The 12,464-nt window shown below is 47.5% G+C and overlaps 1 protein-coding gene across 3 annotated transcripts in view; it reads left to right on the top strand.

Annotated features, from left to right (window-relative positions):
* Positions 1–11,480, top strand: part of Scml4 (Scm polycomb group protein like 4) — a 94,269-nt gene extending 82,789 nt beyond the window's left edge. For 2 of the 3 annotated variants that reach the window (XM_076917200.1, XM_076917202.1), the window contains 2 exons: positions 5,413–5,558; positions 7,062–11,480. In XM_076917200.1, the coding sequence (XP_076773315.1) occupies positions 5,413–5,558; positions 7,062–7,187 (272 nt within the window). In that variant the 3' untranslated portion in view covers positions 7,188–11,480. The remainder of the gene's footprint in view (positions 1–5,412; positions 5,559–7,061) is intronic. The other variant, XM_076917201.1, reaches the window with a different exon arrangement.
* Positions 11,481–12,464: the final 984 nt, after the last annotated feature.

Genomic DNA, 12,464 nt, shown 5'->3' with positions numbered 1-12,464 from the left:
GCCCTCTTCTGGCATGCAGGTGTATGTATAGATAGAACACTCATATACATAAAATAAACAAAAATCTTAAAAAATAATCTGATTAAAATCTAAGGAAGGATCAGGGTTTTTCCTCTCTGGTCTCTGTCGCCTTGTAGTATCTTCTTTTGTTTTTTTTTTTTTTTTTTTTTCGAGACAAGCTTTCTCTGTATAGCCCTGGCTGTCCTGGAACTCACTCTGTAGACCAGGCTGGCCTCGAACTCAGAAATCCATCTGTCTCTGCCTCCCAAGTGCTGGGATTAAAGGCGTGTGCCACCACTGCCCAGCTTGTAGTGTCTTAAAAGCTGGAACTAAAAGAATGTAAAACAACAGGGTTTCAAACCACCTGACTCTGCTAGCCTGGGCACCTTATACTCTCTACATAGTCTTGGACACACTCCTGAGGCTTTCAGAAGTATTACTTATTGTCAGCAATCTGCTGTGCACTGGGTCATGTGGTGACTGAGGTTGGAGGGAACACACACACACACGCACATGCACATGCACACACGCATTCAAAAGTGCAGAGCCCTGCACAGCTGTGGGAGGTAGGGATTTCTGACTCCTGGCTCACCACTCCCTTGTTCCACTCTCCCACTCTGTTAGCTAAAGTTTCTCCTGAATTATGAATGAGCAAAAGGCAATTATGTATGTGTTCCTGGGGGTGCGTCAGTTGGGAAGAGATCTGCAGATGTGGTACGAGCACCGTGCTTCAGAAGGCGCCGGCAGGATTGCTTTTCAGCACCAAGTCTGTCAATGGTCTATTTTTCTGCTAACCGTGAATTCAGCTTTCAGGAGCAACAAGATTTAATTATGTACCCATTCACCACCGGGTCTCACTTTTCATGGCTTAACAGCCCACCGGGAGCAACATGACCAAGCACAGCTTGCTCAGTGCCAGAGAATGCCTTGGACAGTGAGTGCTTTGCATGCTCTGTCCACACAGGAGCAAGAGTTATTCAATCCATCCAATCCTGTTGACCTGTCACATCTGCCTCCAGTCTCTTCCTATGCCGGACTGGACCCATCTGTCTTCCTGACACCTTCCCCAGTGGCTGGCTGGCAGGGAGGCAGTGGTGTGTTGATTTTTCTCTGTGAGCACAGACGTGCACCAGCTTTGCAAACCCACTGCCGGAAAATTCCATTTTCCCTCTCTGTGGTGAGTTTATGTGCTTTGGGTGAGGAGTAACTGCCGAGGTGCGGCTTAGCCTACCTGCTGCCCTGCCTTGTATGACTGAAAAGCCCCTCAGAAACACCCTTGAGCCAGCCTGGCTGCTCTTCCATCCTTTTTGAAAAAGGGGAAATGCCCGCAGCTGGCGCCAAGTCACAAGCACAGAGAGCGCTTGCCTCAGGTGTCTCAAGAGTCTGTTCCTTACAGCCATCACAGAGAAAGCTCTCCTCAAAGATGAGCCAGGAGCCCTCTGTTCTGCTGTAGACAGCGTCTGCTGTTCCTGACCTCACTCAAAGGACTGCAGGACCCTGGGCAGGAGCTTATCAGTGGGTCGGACTTGCTCTCCTTCCTGCCAAGTATAGGAAATTAGATTTGACCTCTGCTCTCATCCCTGCAGAATCGTTCTTGGACTAAAGACTTCCTGCCTTTCTAGTCCGGACATCTATTATCACCCTGATTAACAGCCATGCCCCTGTGGGCGGGCCCTGAAGACAGCTGCGATTTCTGTGCTTCTTTGGCCCCACGTTGAGTGCAAATGTCTTCAAATGGAGTAAGAATCACCTTTCACTGCCAGGCACCACTGTTCCAAAAGCTCTAGGGAGCATTAACAGTTTCTCAGCGAGATGCCTGGTGCCGCACCACCTCATGGGACCCTTCCATGTCCAACAAGGAAACTTCAGGGGAAAACAAAATAAAACTCAAACAACATCTACTTCTCAACTAGGACAAATCCAGAAATGAATCTTGCTCCCTCAGTGCAGGGATCTTCTCAGGTGTATCAAAAGCGGGAAGCGGAGCACGAAAGAAAACTGTTTTCAGGCTTGGGGAAGGTTGCTAGACAGTGGCTTCTCAGCTCGGGCAGTCACGTTTTGCTCAGAATCTTGGCCTTTTTTTCTAGCCTGGAAGTAGTGGCAAGGGTCCCTCACACGAAGCTAGCCTCTTTCTACAAAGCGTATCGATCCATCTCACAGTCATCATATCCATGTTTCAAGAGTATTTATTCTCTGCTTAGCTGTGGGGTGGGGGTGGGGGTCAATGTAATATATGACCCTTGTAATGAGAGGACTTGGGTTGTATTGTTCACCAAATGCCTCTCCCAAGACTAAGCCAGCAAAAACGCTTGGTACATGATTGTGAAATGAACATAGGAGGATTTTTTTGAAGGATTATAATCTAAAGTATAGAAACTTACGCAAGTGACTGGACTGGAAAGAAGGATGTGAGAAGCATTCTAGGGGAAGGATAAGTCAAGGTCAAATGGAAAGGCAGTCTGATCGAAGGGGTCTGATGGCCCCTGGGCTGGCATGCTTTTGTGTTCATGTTCTCTCAAGATCTGGATCAAAGGCATGCTGCCTTCCTGCCTCAAGATCGGGATCACAGGTGTGCCCTCCATTCCTGGATGGTAGTTCATTCTACACACAGTCAAGGGAACAACTGAGAATAGCCATCACAAGCAGTATGCCCAGATGGATGCACAGGGAACCTCTTTCACTCTGTAGAGCACCTGTGGTAGGTTGACCAGAAGGCCCAGTGTTTGCCCACTTCAGTACCTATAGCAGTCTCTCTGGCTAGAGAATGTTATCATGCCAGGCGGTGGTGGCACATGCCTTTAATCCCAGCACTTGGGAGGCAGAGGCAGGTGGATTTCTGAGTTCGAGGCCAGCCTGGTCTACAGAGTGAGTTCCAGGACAGCCAGGGCTACACAGAGAAACCCTGTCTCGAACCCCCCCCCCCAAAAAAAAAAAAGAGAATGTTACCATGATTGAAGACACATTGCAGTCAAATGACAAGCAAAGGAAGCTCCAGGATTTGTCTCTAGGTCCCCTGATCCAAAATCCTTTCCTTCCATCCAAGAAGGAAAGGTATGGAATCACAGTACAGGTACAGCTGTTGACTTGGAGGCACAGCACATAGGCAAGGGAGACTCAGAGAGACAGTGAGTGTTAGACAGAGCTTGGTCTCAGGGGTAGCCTGAGGCAGTGGCAGTCATGCTAGGTAGAAAAGAGCCGAAGCAAGGAGACCCACGGGAAAATCATTGCAGGGTATTACTGCAGGTACATTTCGGACTGTCCCCATCTTTATGAATGAATACTTGACAACAAGCAACTGAAGGGGAAGGGACCCATGTCAGCTCACAGTTTGGGGGGTGACCAGCCCTCATGACAAGGTGGTCATGGAAACAGATGTTTCTTGGGTTGGTGCAGTGGAGCTTGATGGGTGCTAGGTGTACCAGAAAAGCAGAGAAAGGAGACTGCGTGCTTACCTGGTTGTCTTGGTTACGGATTCTTTGTGTGATAAAACACCATGACCAAAAGCAGCATAGGGAGGAAAGGACTTAATTCATCTCACAGCTTGTATCCCACCATCCAGAAAAATCATGGCAGGAACTCAAGACATGGCTGGCATGTACCTGCTTGACCATGGATTGCTCTGCTTGCTCTGCTTGATTCCTTCCTTCCTTCCCTCCTTCCCTCCTTCCCTTCCTTCCCTTTCTTCCCTCCCTCCCTTCCTTCCCTCCCTTCCCTCCCTTCCCTCCCTCCCTTCCCTTCCCTCCCTTCCTTCCTCCCTTCCCTTTCTTTCTTTCTTTCTTTCTTTCTTTCTTTCTTTCTTTCTTTCTTTCTTTCTCTCTTTCTCTCTTTCTCTCTTTCTCTCTTTCCTTCTTTTTCTCTTTCTCTTTCTTTCTCTCCTCTTCTTTCTTTTTTTCTTCATTTTCTTTCTTTTTTCTTTCCATTTATCCTCTCACATAATACATCCTGACTGTAGTCCCCCCTCCTTTCTTCCCAGTTCCTCTTCTACACCTCCCCTCTCTCACAAATCCACTGCTCCTCTGTTTCCCTTCAGAAAAGATCAGGCCTCCCAGGAATATCAGCTGAACATGGCATAACAAGCTACAATGTGACAAGGCACAGATCCTCATAGACGAGGCAACCCAGTAGGAAGAAAGGGGTCCCAAAAGCAGGCAAAAGAGACAGCCTTGACTCCCATAACACCAAGCAACCATAACACACATCAGAGAACATCACGGACCCATACAAGCTCCCTAATTGTTGTTTCAGTTTCTGTGAGCCCCTGTGAGCCCTGCTCATTAGATCCTGTGAGCTGTGTTCTTTTTGACAACCCCTCTATCTCCTACAATCCTTCCTTCCCTCCTTCTGAGGGATTCCCTGAGTTCAACCTAACGTTTCAGCCTGCTTTCTTTTAGCCCCCACGACCACCAGCCCAGGGGTTGCACTGCACACAGTGAGCTGGATGGGCTTTCTCACACCAATCATCAGTCAAGACAATGTACCAATGGCTTGTTCACAGGCCCCCCGGGGGGGGGGCTTATTTTCTCAATTGTGGTTCCTTCCTTCAGAAATGATTCCAGCATATACCGGCTTCACATTAAACTTGCCAGCACCCTAACCTTCCCCACCAGTACCTCATTCAGTCTGAGACCTCATCCTCTGGGGTGGTACTGCTCACATTCAGGGTGGGTCATCCCTTCTCTCTGAAAATGCTTCCCAGAGGTGTGCCTCCTGGGTGATTCTAAGTCTAGTCACATTGACAATACAAAGTAGCCATACCATTAGTGGTATGAGTTTACCAAAGATGCAACAAGGATGGAAAGGAGAAAGGCCAGCAGGAAAGGCACCCTCCTAAGGACTCATATGAACCCAGTGCTGGGGACAAGGGACAAATAGTGAAGTAACACTATCTTCTTCTAAGAGCAGGTACAGACAGACCAGACATGGACAGAGCCTCCCTGTGCTGCTCGAGGTATAAACGGTCGATTAACCATTGTGCAAAGTCCAAAAGTGAAGACCCACCTCTGTTCTGCCACACTGCCATCCCCAGAGGACACAGGAAGGGCCCAGTATTGCTTACCACTCAGCTCACCAGCCCCGGGCACCAATAGCTGCCTATAGCAGACCCTGGGCCACAAACACCAAGCTGGGGAGCTTTAGCTAGGATTTTGAACCAGAATTTCAGTTTGTCAAGGATGAGATCTCTCCCACACCTTCCTTCCATGGACAGGACAGCATGGAAAGGCTGCCACCCTTCTGCTCCTCACTGAGCAGCCACTCAGAATCTACCTGTCACAGAGACACTTGGCCCTGCCGTGGACTTCAGATCACTAGGGCTCCTTCTGGGCAAGCTAAGGGTGGGGAAACCCAGTAGGCAGCACCAGATGGGCACTAAATTTTACTGGCTCATGGTCCCCTTCTGCTCACTCCCTCCAGCCCCGAGCCCCTCTCCAGAGGGGCAGGATACCAGACGACCAAGCAGCAGAAACCCTTCTACCTGGACTGTGGAGGACGTGGTCCGGTGGGTGAAGGATGCTGATCCCCAGGCCCTGGGGCCTCATGTGGAGCTCTTCAGAAAGCATGTATGTCTGAAGGGAGGGCCAGGGAAAAAGACGGGTGGGAGGAGAGAGGCTTCATGGTCCTCCAAACACCTGATCTAGGCTAAGCTCTAACAGTGCCCTTAAGTGAGCCAGAGATGAGAGAGACAGAGGCAACCATAGGCATGTCAGAGCAGAGCAGCCACCAGATTTGTGTTTTTAAGGGATATGTTTCTCTTCTGTTCTCTCTCTTGGACTTTGCCTGCTTTTCTGCCAATCTGTCCATCCATCATCCATCCATCTGTCCATTCATCCACCCATTCACCCACCAGTCTGTCTGTCCATCCATCCATCTGTCCAGCTGGCCATCCATCCACCATCCACTCATCCATCTGTCTGACCATCTATCCAACCATCCATCTACCCACCAATCCACCCATTGATCCACCCAATCATCTGTCTGTCTGTCTGTCCATTCATTCCATCTATCCATCCACCTGTTCATCAATCATCCATCTGTCCATCAACCCACCCACCCACCTGTGTATTCAACAGTCATCTATAGCACCCCTGCAATATGCCAGGCAAACTGTGATCTAGTGTTCTTACTTCTTAGACCAGTGGTTCTCAACCTTCCTAATGCTGCAACCCCTTAATACAGTCCCGCATGTTGTGGTGACCCCCCCCCCACAACTGTAAAATTATTTTTGATGCTACTTTATAGCGAATTTTGCTACTTTTATGAATCATAACGTAAACATCTGTGTTTTCCGATTGTGACCCCCGAGGAAGGATCATTCGACCCCACAAAGGGGTCGTGACCCACAAACTGAGAACCACTGGCTTAAAGGGTTAAATGAGAAAATACACATAAATATGATACATGAGGCCTCACTCATATACATAACATCATATAAATGTTATAGTCATTAGGCACTTCTGAAATATACAAAGATAGTAAGTGGGGCAAAGGGAAAGAATTACTGTTACCTTGTCCAGAGTACGATATTAATTCTGGATTGTTAGTATAACACATTGTTACAAATCCAGCACCTTTAGACAATGGATATTGCTAATCTTTATTTCTGTGGGTCCTGAGCCTAACTGGGTCTCAGTGGGCTAAGATCCAGGTGTTGGCAGGGAAACATTCTTGTCTAGGTATTCTAGACTGCCTTTCCCAGCTTCAGGACCCTCTTTAAAGCCAGGAACATCAATCCCGGTCCTCCTCAGGCTGATGTGTCTGTGGCTCTGGCTTCAGTTGGATGACGTATACATGAGATAGTAGAAATTCAGGTGAGGCTTTGTTTGCTTCAATCAGAAGACGGCAGGAATCTGAAAGGTGCAAGGTAGCAGATGATTTTCAGGAGGGGATGGGAAGAGGAGAGCATCAGAGTGGCTTGCTTTAATTGTTCCCAAGAGCTTTCCCAGAACAAGTAGTCTGAGCTCTCCGATCTCCTGGCCTGCCCTTAAAGTGGCTCCTGAGCATACCCAGACCTTAGCCACCATTTGGCTGCTCTGACTGTCCTTTGGCTTTTCCTTTCCCTCCAGGAGATTGACGGCAATGCCCTGTTGTTGCTGAGGAGTGACATGGTCATGAAATACCTGGGACTGAAGCTGGGACCCGCGCTGAAACTCTGCTATCACATTGACAAACTGAAGCAAGCTAAGTTCTAAGGAGTCAGAAACAAAACCCAGGATCTCAGCAGCCGGCCGGCATCATGAGGAGACTGTTCTCTTAAACATTACAGCCACGAAGACTGTGGGTTTTGTTTTTGTATAAAACATGTGCATTCTTGCCTTTTCTAGCATTCCTAGTGGCTCCTTTCAGAGACTCAACTGTGTGCTAGACTTGTCAGAAAAATCACAAGGAGTCTATTACATTTAATGTTCCTGACATGTCGGCCACTCTTTATGGGTGCTATTTGTGTCACGACAGGGGATAACTAAATGCTGTCACCCTAGGAGAGCCCTGGAGTGGGCTCCCAAAGTCACAAGAAGGACCCTGTCCCCTCAGGGGCTGTGGGGATGCCCCCAGTGGCAGTGGCAACCTCTCCCTGTTCTGGGGACGGATCAGTGTGAGCTTCACGGGACTCAGCTCTGGAAGTTGTCTTCTGATGACTGCTTCGCCTTGCACTATCTGAAAAACTTGAATTTTTGTTGCTTTTTTTTTTTTTTTTTTTTTGTACATTTGTTTGTTTTGGTTTTTGTCTCTCAAAGAGAAAGGGGAAAGGATGTTTTCGAGCCCTAGCTGGGGAAGTCCTTCATTGCTCCACCAGAGGGCAGACTGTTAACTGTTAATGAGGTTTCAGAATGCACAGACTACATGGATGGGTTAGGGTTTTTATAAGCAAGATCTATCCTGTACAAGGACAGGGGACAAATTCGGAAGCAACCATCTGCCTGAACAAAGACCTGGTGTCCCTTCCCTCCTGGAGTCTCGCTGAGGCTCTGATACGATGGCATGCTGAGGAATCTTGGTGACATTTAGATATGGCTATTTCTTGAAAAATAAAAAGGTGGGGGTGGGGTGGGAACTGTCTCTGATAGCAGAGTTTGAAATGGGCTGTGCGGATTTCGAGTTACATGACTGCGTTCTGTGGCTGATGTTTCTAGTCTTCAACAAATATGCAGACGTGTTTTTATTGGGTTTAATTCAATTTACAAATAGGTTTTTACTCTTCACTGTGAAGTAATGGGAAAAAATTGATTTTCTACCCCTCGCAGCTGTGTCTAGAGATGGGGGATGGGGCCGTGGTTTCCTAGGCAGAAGGGTGATGCCTTTGCTGCTATTCTCTATGGAATTCTCTTTACTTTATTTTTTATTCATTTATTCCCAAAGAATAAAGAACTCATGGGCACATCCTTTTCCTTAAAGGCACTTCTAGGGAAGGTGAGGGTCACGGGTAACCTATAGTAAGAATGTTAAAAAGGCATCTTCCCTCAGGTTGCAGTCTGAGCAAGGTCTCAGCTGGCAAGTGTAGCCAGACATCCTGGTCCATAACAAGACAGATGTAGTCTCCCAGATGGAGCTATCTATTGTACCAATCAGTTAGAATTTAGGTGACGAGCACCACAAGACATATGTATTCCATGCTGTGCTGTAAGGGCCCACTTTGAGGTTCCCTGTTTGTAGGAGTGTAAGATCTTTGACCCTGTGAGATCTTTGTTACGTATGTACCAGTGGTTGGACTTAAGTTGACAAAGAAGGAGAAAAATATTCCAGCGCTTCCCACTGAATGGAACTTGATCAGGTTGTGGAAGAGCCGGATGTCTGTTATTTTTAGCGGGAGGCAGAAATGACCTTGAATTCGATCTTGGAGAGACAGACTCCACCTTGAAGAAGATTGTGAATGCTGGGTGCTCACTGCTGCTCTGAAGTTAGATCCACGTCTCAAAAAGCATCAGACAATTCCCACATACAGAATTGCTGGTGTGAAAGCATCAAGGTTAGAAAAGCCACTTCACACTAACGTTTGCCCCTCCCTGTAGGCTCATGGTACCTCTTCCAGAGACACGGGGGCTCCTTAGTGACCGGCAGTATTAAGCTTACCAAATGTCCTGCTTAAACTTACCCATGTCTCACTGGTGCCCCAAGTTTTAAAAAAGGCTAAAAAGGCCGGGCGGTGGTGGCGCATGCCTTTAATCCCAGCACTTGGGAGGCAGAGACAGGCGGATTTCTGAGTTCGAGGCCAGCCTGGTCTACAGAGTGAGTTCCAGGACAGCCAGGACTAAACAGAGAAACCCTGTCTCGAAAAAACCAAAAAAAAAAAAAAAAAAAAAAAAAAAAGGCTAAAAAGTCAGGGGAGGCCTCAAGTAGTCTTTGAAGGGGAGTTAGGACCCGGTTCAAGTCTGTGGAGGAACTGGAGCTGTGTCCCCAGACATGACGTCTTATTTCACACGAAGCCTTAAATTAGCTGTAGGATTCCAGACATTTAAGATTTGGCCAAACAAAACAAAACAAAGCACCAAGAAGCAATCTCATTAGTCTTGCAGTGAAGGCTGCCATATCACAAAAGACCCAGCGGAACCAATTCTTCTTGCCTGTTTCTTCATGGAATCTAATTAGTTGACCAAATCATTGTAGCAATACGGCAAGTATAATTAATTTTCATCCCTCTCAAAAATCTTGTCAAACAGCACAGCTAAATAGCTTCTCAAATGTAAAACATGCGAGGCCATTTCCTCTAAACAGACCTTCCAGGGTCAGGCCATTGGGGTTAGCCTGGCCCAAACAAGCAGGATTTGAACTCACATCTGATACTTCACATGCTTGTTAGTCCTGCTGCATGGCTTGCTTCAGGTTATAGTGGATAACGATCGCATTTTGCATAATTCCAAATTAAAGAGTGTGGTGCTCATGTTCCAAACATTTCTAATTACATTTGTCTGTTAAACACTTGGGGGGAAAAATCAAAAGACTGTTGCCTACAGCATTTTAAATGTTTTATGAAACACATTATTTCCCTTTGTGAAGATTTTAGATAAAAGATGTGGCCTGTGTGTTTGAGTCTGTGTGTGTGTTTGTGTATCTGTGTGTCTTTGTGTGCACATGTGCATGTGTGTGCACGTGTGTCTGTGTGTCTCTGTGTGCTCATGTGTATGCCTGTGCGTGCATGTGTGTGTGTGTGTGTCTGTGCCTGTCTGTCTGTCTCTCTGTGTGTGTGTGTGTATTTGTGCCTGTCTGTCTGTCTGTGTGTGTGTGTATGTGTATCTGTGCCTCTCTCTCTCTCTCTCTCTCTGTGTGTGTGTGTGTGTGTATGTGTGTGTATGTGTGTGTATCTCCAGACACTGGAGTTGGAAAATCTAAGGTGTGGTTGGGAGTACAGCAGTGATTGCATGTTCTCAAACATCTTTCCAGCTTTGTAGTGTGGAGGCCTGGCACGGTCTAATCTTCCTACGAGGTTCCTTGCAGCTGCTCCCTCTTACTGTAGCAGGGCCTGTCTTGTGGACAGCTAGATGACCAGAACAGTTCTGGTGCCTGGGCTTGTCCATCTGAATCGGCTGTGTGGAAATGCCAGACCTGAGGACCTGAATGCCCAAGAAAAGGCTATACTGGGGAGTCCTGGCCAGGAACAGCTGCCTAAGGGTTTTGGTTGTGTCTGCCAGGGAGGACTTGGGCCTGTTATTTCTCTTCCACAGGATTGCCAATTTTTTTTCCCCATTTAGAAGAAATAAAAGAGCAGAGAATGCCTCTGGGGGGAAAAAAAAAACTGTTCAGAATTGATAACTTGGGAAAGGATGCTGCTGGGCGGAGAGTTTGAGAAACAAACCAGACCATACAAAAGTGTACATTTCATAGGAAAACAGTGCAATAGCATTTGTGTTCACTGTCCCTGCCCACGGCACAGCCATAACCTAATGATGTCACAGAATACTTCTTTAAAATGGTTTAAATTTTAAAAATCATTTTTGTATATTCTTTTAGGAGGGCTTTGTTGAATCTCTGGAGAAAACTGTAAACGCCCAATGTTCTATTTGAACGTAGTCATCCTCAGAAAGTCTTGAAGGACGTTCTAACCTCTCCCTGAGAACTGTTCTGGAGAGGGAATACCTGGAGAGGTATCCCAATGCATAAGCATTGGGAAAGTAAGAAGTAAGATTACCTTCCTTATTTTCCCCAGTGGAGCCAGGCTCGAATTATTTAAACCACAGATAAAGACCTGGCCCATGAGGAAGTGGGATTTAATCACAGGTCTTGTTAAAAAGAGGGGTGTCAAAAATCCAACTCTGCTTTTTTTTTTTTTTTAATGTTTTTAACATAAACACACTAAGAGTTGAGCCCCTACTTTTTGTGATTTTACTCTGTCCCATGAGAGGACAAGACTGAGAACCCCTGAGGGAAATCCAGCAGATGGTCAGATGTCCAGAGGCACAAACATTCCTGCTTCCGTATTGCCAAGTTAGCCATAGCTGCCCAGGAGCCCCACACTGGGCCCTGCAGCGCTGAGGATGCTGGAGCCTCGGCTCCCCCACCCTCCACCCCCCACCCCACCCCACCCCCGCGCTGAGGATGCTGGAGCCTCTGCCCCCTTGTGTTGTTTCCTCCAAGGCTTAGTTAGCTCCATCCCACATGATTCCTTCACGGACAATTGGAAGCTGGGTTTTTGGAAATCTAGTATTTACTTGAAAGAGGATCATTCTTATTTACTGCCACCAGTTAAAGATTAGGGCAACAAGTCTGCTAACAATTTGCTTTGTGTAATTTTGTTCTAATGCTAATAAGCAACAGCTGGGACACTTCCTGTGGTAACTTCCTCTGTGGTTACAGTGCAGTCAGCACACAAGACTGTACCAAGCGCTGCACTTAAGAGCACACGCCGGCCTGGAGACGCTGTGCTGGGCAGCCAGCTGTATATTTTCCCAAGCCGTGCCCCCGACCAATGTGCTAAACTTCCTACCCCAGACCTGGGGCTTCTTGGCACACTTAGCAAGACACCGTTTCCCAGGCCAACTGACATTGGGACCAGGAGTTGATACTGTGACACAGGATGACAGAACGGGAAGAAGACAAATACCAGGGTGGAGAACTAACTGGCTTGGCGATGACTGATTCGTGCTTCTCCATATTGTGGGGACAGCAGCATCTTTCTGTCTAAATATCTCCGTGAACCACTCAGCCTTGCTCTTTCACCTACTTGACCACATGGCCTGAGCCAGGGCGTTGAGGCAGAAGAGCAGTCAGTCTACCAGCAGGTCCCACTCTGGAACGAACCCGCAACTTGCTTCTTCAAACAGCTCACTGTGAAATGAGACGCTGGTGCTATCAAAGGCCACTTTCCTCAGAAGTGAAGCAGCCTCAAATGCTGTGAGGTCTCTGCCTCCCCACACAGGGCTGGACTGCCTTCCCTATGGTCCTGCAAAGCAGCTCTGCTTGGCTTCTTCCCATCACAGTGCGCTCCCTCCCTGAGAAGCTGGCTTGTCGCTCGCTCTGTAGCACAGCTCCACAGACGC

The sequence above is a fragment of the Arvicanthis niloticus genome, chromosome 20, assembly GCF_011762505.2.
Source record: "Arvicanthis niloticus isolate mArvNil1 chromosome 20, mArvNil1.pat.X, whole genome shotgun sequence".
NCBI lineage: Eukaryota > Metazoa > Chordata > Mammalia > Rodentia > Muridae > Arvicanthis > Arvicanthis niloticus.
This window is presented reverse-complemented; position numbering and strand designations above follow the sequence as displayed.